Source organism: Mesoplodon densirostris, chromosome 5 (genome assembly GCF_025265405.1).
Source record: "Mesoplodon densirostris isolate mMesDen1 chromosome 5, mMesDen1 primary haplotype, whole genome shotgun sequence".
NCBI classification, from domain to species: Eukaryota; Metazoa; Chordata; class Mammalia; order Artiodactyla; family Ziphiidae; genus Mesoplodon; species Mesoplodon densirostris.
In genome coordinates, this window is record NC_082665.1 from 118,256,029 (window position 1) to 118,266,552 (window position 10,524).

Consider the following 10,524-nt stretch of genomic DNA (forward strand, 5'->3'; position numbering starts at 1 on the left):
ATGGGAGGTCCAGCCATGCCACTCTTGAAGGAGCCCCATAGCCCGCCTCAGGCCCCACTCCCCTGGATCCTCCCGAGCCTATTTGCCGCCTTCAACGTGGTGCTGCTGGTGGTTTTCAGTGGCCTCTTCTTCGCATTTCCGTAAGTCTCCCACACAAGCTGACAGGTTTCTTACAGAGCAACAGAAGGGAAAACACATAACGATAGTACGGAGGCAGGGAGAGTACAGAAGAGGGGTCAGGGAAAGGAAGAGGTTCTAGGCAGAGGGAACAGAACGTGCAAAGGCACAGAAGTATAGAGTGCTTGGTGCACCTGGGAGTTGCGGGTGGCTGGTAATACTCAATGACCTTTGGTGGAGTTTCTATGGATCTGTCACTAGCCTGGATATTTAGACCAGGATTTATGGTCTGTGGGTCCTGACCCGGTGGACTGGGTCCTGGGGGGAGCTTCAGGCCACCCCAGATCAGGGCTGACTCCTGCTGTGGTCTCAGTTGCAGGTGGCTGGCCCAGAACGGGGAATGGGCCTTTCCCATCATCACAGGCCTCCTCTTTATCCTCACCTTCTTCAGTCTCGTTTCACTCAACTTCTCAGACCCTGGCATCTTGCATCAAGGTGAGACATTGGCCACCTGGGAGAAGGAAGCAGCACCCGAAGGGCTCCTGCCTGCTGGGATGACTCCTGAAGTGCTCCTTCCATCTCCCTGCCTGGGGCCTCAGGACCCCTTCACCCCATGTCCTCACGTGCTCAAGCCCTGCATCTGGCACTTCATTTCTCGAGCCACGGAGGTGTGGAAAAACAGAATTTTGGAGGTTTTCCAGTAGCCTTGGAGGGGAGGGCTAGGGCAGGCTGGGCAGAGAAGCCAGCTCTTCACAACCACTCAGTTTTCTCTTCCTCCTTCCTACCACACAGATTCCTTAAAGCATCGCTCACAGTGGTAAAGGCCTGAGCTCTCAAAGAACTCCTCGGGCTGGAAACCCACCTTCCCTTTGACTGCCAGCCTCTCTAAGCTTGGCCAGCTTGCTCAGTGGGGACTAAGGATTCCCCTGCCCACGTGGTCCCCACCCTTCCTGCAGCCCAGTGATGCTGTGGGGCTGTGTGCCCACACCCTTCTGCTGCAGCAGACTGATGCAAGAGCCTCTTGCTGCCGCTCAATCCTTTTCCCATGCCAGGCTCCAATGAACAGGGCCCCAGGATGGTGCACGTGGTACGGGTGAACCACAGGGCCTTCCGCCTGCAGTGGTGCCGTAAGTGCTGCTTCCACCGCCCGCCCCGGACCTACCACTGCCCCTGGTGCAACATCTGTGTGGAGGTAAGTGCCCCTCTCACCTGCCCACCTACCCTCCCAGCACCTGCCTGGGACCAGGAGGCCCACTCACACGGGGGCCTGTGGTCGGTGTGAAACTACTTCCAGGACTGCTAAAGACCAAGGGTGGCAGTAATTCCCAGTCACTCTTGGTCACTCATACAAGTCACTGCCGCTGTGCCTGCACTTTTCCTGGGAGGCTGGCCCTTTCTTGCAGTGGTGCTGTCATGCAGAGGGGCATCCACATCTATGCTGGGCCTGGTCAGGCCAGGGGAAGGAAAGATACCCCTGATCCCTCGAGGGCTCACTGACACTAGAAGCCCGAGGCCTTCAGGCAGGTTGCAGGCCTGGCCAGGGGAACTTCGCCTGTCCTCTTCTGGCTGTCCAGGCCAGAGGGTCTCCTGGTCTCCTGGGCTCTAAGTGCACAGCCTGCAACAGTTTACCAGTGTGCTGTCTTAACTGGTCCTTACAACCCTGGGAGACTGGCTGGGCAAGGGTGTTATTATTAGGCTCATCCAGTGGATAAGAAAACAGAGGCCCAGAGATATTCTATGTCCTGCCTGAAGTTACACCAGGATGTGTCCCAGAGAAGACCAGCAGGCCCCGGCTCTAAAGTCCTCTTGACATGAAACTATGTGAGCCACAAAGCCGTATGGTGCTCTAACCACAGAAATGCCAGCAGTGTTAGGGACTTTGTGGCTCAGTGTCTCCCTAGGAATGGGAGCCAGTGCATGAGGCCAAGGGCAGGTGGCTTAGAAGGTGGGGGTAAGGCCTCAGATTTGGGGGTGATGGAGCCTGGGTCAGAGGTTGGGTCCTCGAGGTCCCCCCTCCCTCTCGCCTAGGACTTTGATCACCACTGCAAGTGGGTCAATAACTGCATCGGTCACCGCAACTTTCGCTTCTTTATGCTGCTCGTCCTGTCACTATGCCTCTACTCAGGTGCCATGCTGGTCACCTGTCTGATCTTCCTGGTGCGCACGTCCCACCTGCCCTCCTCCATGGACAAGGCTATTGCGTATCTGCTGGGCTGCGGGACCCACGAGGGGAGCTGTGGGGAGGGCGGGGACAGCGGAGGAGGGGGGTCACGGGTGGGGGGGGCGGTGCAGAGGTAATGGTGGGCGGGGTTTTCCGCGAAGCCGCTCGGGAGGACCATTGTGGGACTAGGTGACGGAGGGTAGGGTCGGGCAGATGGGTGGGGATAGGAGGACCTGCGAAGGGGTGGGCATCTAGCAGGGTCAAGGAGGGGAAGTGCTAGAGGTGGCACGGGGGCCTGGACAGCAGGGTGAGGTGAGGTTTACACTGGGATAGAGCACAGAGCGAGGGTGGGCGGGGCTGTTTGGGGTCGGGGTCGGTGAAGGGCGGGGCCCAGGAGGACTGGCCGGGAGGCGCTGTTCCTTAGCCGGCGCGCAGCATCGTGGTGGCTGTACCCGCCGCCGGCTTCCTGGTGCCACTCTTCCTGCTGCTGCTGATGCAGGCCATGTCGGTGAGCGCGGCCGAGCGCTCCTACGAGGGCAAGGTACGTGGGGCCGAGCGGGGCGCCACTATATCGGGCTGTGGGGGGTCGCCTTGCCCCTCCCGGACTTCCGCACTTTCCGCTTTCTGCAACGCCCTGGTCCTTGATGGCTTGACTTCTCTCGAAGGTGCCTCATTAGCCCTTCCAGACCCAAATTCAGCTCAGATCTCACGTCCTCCTGGAGCTCGGTGGTCAGTCTCCTTTCTGGGTGCGCTGCGTCGAAGGTGCGCTACTGTGTGCTAGGCGCGTGCGCATTATTTTGAGCTATGAGCGGAGAGGTAAGGCTGCCTCCTGGAACCTGAAATCAGGGTAACCCTCGCCAGACACCCGCGAACTCTCTGGGAGAGGGGCCTGCCTACGTTGTGTAGCACAGACTCAGAGAGAGCATTGAGAGTTCAGTGAGGACTTCAGTGTAGCGTAGGACGTGCCACTTAGTGGTTTCGGACGGGCATAAATCGAGGGAAGGGCATTGCAGTGATGGGCAAAGCTTGCAAAAAAGCTGGGAAGCCTGAAAGCCTGTGGAATGTTGATAGGATAATGAGGAAACAGTTCTAATTGGAGCAGCTGTGGCATGGGCAAGTGGTCTGCCTGGGATTGGCCAGATTTAAAAGGCAAAGAAGTCAGGTGGATAATTTAATCTTGGTGCAGTGGAAACCCGGGAGCCTTGATAGGATTTTTTCTTTACATACAGTAAAACTCACCCTTTTAAGTGCACAGTTGTGTGAGTTTTGACCAACTCATAAGTCCTGTAACCACCGCCATGACCAAGATTTAGAACAGTTCCATCAACCCCAACCCGCCCCCGCCCCCAAATTCCCTCATGGCCTTTTGAGTCAGTTTCTTTCCCTATCTGCAGCCCCCGGCAACCACTGATTTTTTTTTAAATTTATTTATTTTTGGCTGCGTTGGGTCATTGTTGCTGTGCGCGGACTTTCTCTAGTTGTGGGGAGCGGGGACTACTCTTCGTTGCGGTGCGCAGGCTTCTCATTGCGGTGGCTTCTCTTGTTGTGGAGCACGGGCTCTAGGGCACGCAGGCTTCAGTAGTTGTGGCACACGGGCTCAGTAGTTGTGGCTCGCGGGCTCTAGAGCGCAGGCTCAGTAGTTGTGGTGCACGGGCTTAGTTGCTCCGAGGCATGTGGGATCCTCCCGGACCAGGGCTTGAACCCGTGTCCTCCACATTGGCAGGCGGATTTTAAACCACTGCGCCACCAGGGAAGTCCCCACTGATTTGTTTACTATCCCAATAGTTTTTCCTTTTTCAGAATCTCACATAAACGTAATCATCGCTTTTTGAGTCTGGTTTCTTTCACTTAGCATAATGCATTTGAGATTCATCCATGTTGTTACCCACATCAGGAGTTTCCTCCTTTTTATTGCTGTGTGGTATTCCATCATATAGCTGTGCCATAGCTTGTTTACCCATTCACCAATTGAAGGATATTTGGGTTGTTTACAATTTGTGGTGATTATAAATGTAGCCACTATAAACATTGGTGTATAGGCATGTGAACACAAGTTTTCATTTTTTGGGGGGTGTATACTTAAGGCTGGCATTGCTGGGTCATATGGTAACTGTATGTTTAACTTTATAAGAAACTGTCAAATTGTCTTCCAAAATGGCTGTACCATTTTGCATTCCCATAAGGAATATATGAGAATTCCAGTTGCTCTGCATCATTAACATTTGGCTTTGTCAGTTTTTAAAAAAAATTTAGACAGTCTAATAAATGTGTAGTGACATTTCATTGTGGTTTTAATTTGCATTTTCCTAATGACTAGTGATTTTAAACATCTTTTCATGTTCTTATTTGCCATCAGTATATCTTTGATTAAATATCTGTTCCAGTCTTTTGCCCATTAAAAAAGTTGGGTAGTTTTCTTAATATTGAGTTTTAAGAAATCTTTATTTATTCAGGATTCAGACATGTGTTTTGCAAATATTTTCTCCGTGTCTGTGGTTTGTCGTCTCATTTTTCTCAACAGTGTCTTCCAAAGATCAGAAATTTTAAATTTTGAAGTACGTTATCAGTTTTTTCTTTTCTTTTTTAAGTACATTTTCCTTTTATTATTATTTTTATTTATTCATTTATTTGGCTTTGCCAGATCTTAGTTGCAGCACATGGGATCTTTTAGTTGTGGCACGTGGGATCTTTAGTTGCACCATGCGAACTCTTAGTTGCGGCATGTGTGATCTAGTTCCCTGACCAGGGATTGAACCTGGGCCTCCTGCATTGGGAGCACAGAGTCTTAGCCACTGGACCACCAGGGAAGTCCCTCTATCAGTTTTTTCTTTTATGGATTGTGCTTTTGGTGTGTAATTAAGAAATCTTTCCTTAACCCAAGGTCACAAAGATTTTTCTCATACGTTTTCTTTTAGAAGTTTTACTTTTTTTTTTTTTTTTGCGGTACACGGGCCTCTGACTGTTGTGGTCTCTCCCGTTGCGGAGCACAGGCTCTGGATGCGCAGGCTCAGTGGCCATGGCTCACGGGCCCAGCTGCTCCACGGCATGTGGGATCTTCCTGGACCAGGGCACAAACCCGCGTCCCCTGCATTGGCAGGCGGACTCTCAACCACTGCGCCACCAAGGAAGCCCTTCTTTTAGAAGTTTTATAGTTTTAGGTTTTATATTTAGGACTATGATTCATTTGGGGTTAAATTTTGTATATGATGCAAGGTATGGGTCAAGATTTTTTTTTGCTTATGGGTTTTTTTGTTTTGTTTTGTTTTTGCTTATGGGTTGTTCACCATTTTTTGAAAAGACTATCCTTCCATTGAGTTACCTTTGAACATTTGTCAAAAATCAACTGAATATAGAGGTGTAGGTGTATTTCTGGACTCTCTGTCCTTTTACCAGTACCATACTATCTTGCTTAGTAGCTTTATATTGTCTTGAAATCATACAATGTGAGTTCTTCAACTTTGTTCTTTTTCAAAGCTCTGTCAGCTATTCTAGTTACCGTGATTTTCCATATAAATTTTAGAAGAGGCTTGTCAATTTCTGCAAAAAATGTTTGCTGAGATTTTCATTTGGATTGTGTTGAACCTATAGAACAATTTTGAAAATGGACATTTTAACAATATTGAGTTTTTGAACCCATGAAAGTAGTATAACTCTCCATTTATTTAGGGCTTCTTTGATTTCTTTCATTAGTGTCTTACAGTTTTCATCATGTAGATCTTGACTACATTGTGTGAGATTTTTTTCTAAGTATTTCAATTTTGTGTGCTATTATAATTTTTTAAAATTTCATTTCCATTTGTTTATTATTATAAGAAAATACAATGGATTTTTGTATATTAGTCTTGAATCTTGCAATTTTTCTAGGCTCACTTATTAGTTCTAATAGTTTTTTTGTTGATTCTACATAGAAAATCATGTCATCTGTGAAAAGGACAGTTTCATTTCTTCCTTTCCAACATGTATGGCTTTATTTCCTTTTCTTTTCTTATTGCATTGTCTTGGACTTTCAGTACTGTGTTGATTAGGAGTGGTAAACGTGAACACCCTTGCCATGGGATTCCTTCCACATGGCAGTGACTTGACTAAAGGCTGTTTTAGGAAGACTGTCGTAGGTCACATCAATGAGGGAGGGGCTGGAGACCTTGAGACAGCTGAAAGAACAGAGGAACCCTCTTTGCCCACCATTTCCCATCCTTCCAGTCACCACTTAATTACTCCACCCCACCCATATTTGGTTCCCAGCCCACCTGTGACTCCTCTGTGCAGCCCTGACTCATCAGCTCCCTGTGGTCTGCATGTCTTCTCTCTCCAGCCTCAGTCCCTCATTTCAGCCTCTCCTGGGCAGCATTCTCCCTTCCCACATCCTGTGGTTCTTCTAGCCCAGGTCAGGCCACAGGCCTGCCCTCCCTCCCCTGCTCAGATGGGGCTGTCCCAATCCAGGATCTCCAGCCTTAAGAAACCTAAATGTGGTCTGCACTCTGTGATTCACCAGGCAGGGCTCTTTCCCATTACCAGAACCCATTTCAGGCATTCTTCACACACCTCAACTTTATTCCCTTCTTACCTCCACCCCTTGACCACAACTTCTGCTGGACCACTTGCTTAGATCACAAGGGCTCTGGAGCCAGACCACATAAATTCAAATCACAGCTCCACAACACACCAGCAGGGAGATCTTGGCTGTGTTACTTAGCCATCTGGTGCCTCAGTTTCCCCATCCATAGAAGGGGACAGCATGGGTTAATGTGTGTGAAATACATAGAACAGTGGCTGGTATGAGTAAGTGCCCCATAGGTCATCATTATTGCCATTCCTTCCCATCATCAGTACACATGTTCTTGTCTCTCACATCTTAAAAACAAAGCAAACATCCCTTAACATCGCAGGCTTCCTCTGTTGTACTCTCCCCTCCAGCACAACCAGATTTCCTGAAAGCATTGGCTGTGCTCACTAGCGTCGTTCTTCACCTTCCTCAGCCCACTTCAGCCCAGCCTCTGTCCTCACTGTCATACTGATGCTGCACTCTCCAAGTGGCCAAAGCCAGCGGGCAATCCTCAGACTAATCTTTCCAGGCTGCACAGAGCAGCATCTGAAACAGAATGTACCTGCCGTGGCCCTTCCCCAGCCTCTCAGGGTCCAGCTCTCTCTGCTGCCCTGGGCTGCTGCTCCCCTGCCTGCACCTTGGAGTGTTGGCCGGGCTGCCTGCTCTTCTCACTGATCCCCTCTCTGTGCTGCCCTGACCGCTCCCCAACTGCCCTCAGCACCCTGAAAGTTAAGGCTGGCTTTGTTGTCTGTGGTGTGTCCTCAGTCCCCAGAGCAATGCCTGGAACAGTGTTGAGGTCCCCAAATATTTATGAACAAATGAGTGAACCTACAAACAAAGGAATCCATAATGCTTTGGGAGAGAAGGAAAGAGAGAAAGAGAGAAAAGTCTGACTCCCCGATCCCCGGGGAAGAAGGGGAGAGAGAGCAGAGGCAGCAGGGAATTGGGCAGGAGATGGGGCGAGTAGATACCCACTTTGGTTTTGGTCTGAGGAGCATGAGGGCGTTTGAGATACAGAACTGGAACAGGAGACCAGGCCTGAAGCCGGTGAGAGAGGACAGTCTGGGAACTTCCGAGCTGTTGGATTCCATTCATGTCTGAGGGTCCCATATGGGGAGAGGAAGGGCTCTACTTTATTAGTCAGTTCTTACGAATTCATTAAACAATTACCATCCCTTTAAGCACTGAGCAATCAACATTTTTCTATTCTTCGTGTACATCTAATAAATCAAAATTTATTTCTCTAGATTTAAAATTCTGATTGTAAATGTAATCAAACTCTTCTAACCATTTAATTAAAATTGAGAGTAGAATGCCAGTTTCCCTTCAATTCCTGAAACACCTTAAAGTAGGGAGAACTCAAAAAAATCAGTGGTTAAGGGCATGGGACACAGGGGAGCTGGTGGTGGGCAGAGGTGCTCTTGGGCCACTTTAGGACGCGACAAACACTTTGTAGCTAAGGCTCTTGAGGTCCCCATGAGACTCAGCCTGTGCTGGGAAGGAGGAGGGGGCGAGGCTGATGGGCAGAAGGAGGGGAGGAGGAGAAAACCTGGTCAAGAGTTTCCAGGGGAGGACTTGACCTCTGGGCTTGACATTGGTCAAGCATTGGGTGCTCAGGAGCTTCAGCCCAGATTTCCAAGGCCATGTGATTTTGCTTAGGGAAATATGATTAGGCACCACAAACTGTCCTTCCAGATAGTGAAATTCCGTGAAGGCACAATTTTAGGAAAGAATGAGATGTGGGAAAGTAGAGGACTTGAGGGAACATGGGTGGAACCGCCTTTGGAGTAGTTTATCAGCAAAAGGAAGATCCGAAAGGATCTGGAAGGAGGTAGCAGGAGGATGTGTGTGGCCAAATGAGCCGGTGGGGGAGGATGGTGTGAAAGGGGATGCGCGGTGATGGGGAAGGATCCCTGAGCAGGCGGGAGAGGTGGGTGCGGTGCCAGAGCTGCTCAGAAGTGGGTTGGGGACGCCGCGCCTGACTCTCCTGGCTCCTCTGTCCTTGGAGTCTTGCTGCAGCCCTGGGCTGAGCTGACCGGTGCAGGGAGGGCCAGTGGGGGTGGCTTGCCCAGTCCTGCTGAATCTGAGCTCTTCTTCCTGTCCTCGACCTCTCCCCGCCGCCCAGTGCCGATACCTGCAAAGATACAACCCCTTCGACCACGGCTGTGCCAGCAACTGGTATTTAACAATTTGTGCACCACTGGGACCCAAGTGAGTTGGCAAAGCAGAGGCCTGAGCGGTGGCCCCTGGCACGGGTGGGGTGGGGTGAAGCTGGGTCGCCCCGCTGGCCCCTTAGCATAGCTCCCAGCACCTTACGCTCACTATTCTCCTTCTTTTGGAGTTTTCTCCAGGGCATTGTGGGAGCCTCTGGAGCTTCCCCTTCCTTGCATCTGTGGGTTCTTGCTCCAAGAAATGGGGTTAGAGGGGCATGGCAGCCTGGATGAGATTGGTGACAGCTCCCTGCAGGGCCATGCCCAGGCTGTGTGCTCCCCAGGCTGAGGGGGACCAGGCCAGGAGGGCCGCGACCACTTGCATCTGGCTTGTTGCTCCCCAGGTACATGGCCGAAGCTGTCTGGCTGCAGAGAGTGGTGGGGCCTGATTGGGTGCCCAGGCAGAACCCGCACTTCCCGATGTGCCCCTCCACGCTCAGTCCCCCAGACCTCCCTGGGCCTGGGTCTGGCCCCCAGTCCCGACCTCTGGGTCTCGACAAACCAGGGAAGGGGCCCCCAGGGAGTGGTGAGACTGCAGCCCTCCAGGAGGTGAGGAGTTGGTGTGTGTGAGTGTGTGCAGCGTGCACGTGTGCCTGTGTGTGTTGGGAGGGGGCGTCTGCAGATTGTACAGGTGTTGGGAGAAGACCCCCAATGTTGGGCTGGCCCTGAAGCTGCAGCACTTAGAGCTCGAGAGAGGGACATTATAGGCCTGAAGAGTGTTGACAGTAGATTCACAGGCCTCTAGCATACACCAGGGGTCCCTGGAGACACAAAGGGAAAAGGCTGCACCACTCCCTTGCTGGGTGGCCTTGGGCCAGTCACTTACCCTTTCTAGGCCTCAGTTTCCTCAGCTATTTATGAGGATTGAGACTAGTCCAGTGGTTTATAATTGGCGGGGGCGGGAGAGGGGGAATTCCTTTACTTAAAGGCACCTTCTACTCTGAAGCCCAATCTATGAACCACGTGGAAGTGGAGCATTAAGAGTGATGTAGGGGTGGGTAACCCACAGCCCCTCCAGAGCCCCTGCAGTGACATTCTGAGGTGCCATCCCACTCCCTTTGCTCTGCCTGTTGGTGAGTGACAGTCTGGGCAGTTTCTTGCTCCCCAGTGGGTGGCCTGCGGGGCGGGTCTTAGAGAGAGCCCGCATCCCCCCCACTGTGTGTTTAGCTCCACGCCAGCCCGGTACTGCCCCTGCTGCGGGAGGCCCCCAGACGAGGCTCCGCCTACCTCTTGACCTTTCGCACTGGGAGATGCCAGGAGCCCCCGCAGCCGAACCTCACCTCCTGAGCCCCTTGTGGAGACCTCTGTGCCCTGCCCTTGCCCACTCGCCTGGCGGGAGTGCTGAGACACCCCCCCCCAAGCCCATTAAATACCCTTTGCCTACCTCCTACAGCTGCCCTGCTGCACTGTCTGTCCTCGATGCGAGGGAGTGTGGATGAGGCGGGCTCTGAAGGGCTGGGACGAAGCCCCTGGGAGGGAGGAGCCAGAGTCCT

The 10,524-nt window shown here is 51.7% G+C and overlaps 1 protein-coding gene across 1 annotated transcript; it reads left to right on the plus strand.

Moving 5' to 3' along the window:
- Window positions 1–10,318, plus strand: ZDHHC19 (zinc finger DHHC-type palmitoyltransferase 19). Its single transcript, XM_060100147.1, has 8 exons — window positions 1–140; window positions 491–612; window positions 1,170–1,309; window positions 2,146–2,318; window positions 2,714–2,819; window positions 8,947–9,032; window positions 9,376–9,580; window positions 10,199–10,318. The coding sequence occupies exons 1-8, from the start codon at window positions 1–3 to the stop codon at window positions 10,316–10,318; spliced, it is 1,092 nt and encodes a 363-aa protein (XP_059956130.1).
- The last annotated feature ends 206 nt before the right edge of the window (window positions 10,319–10,524 follow it).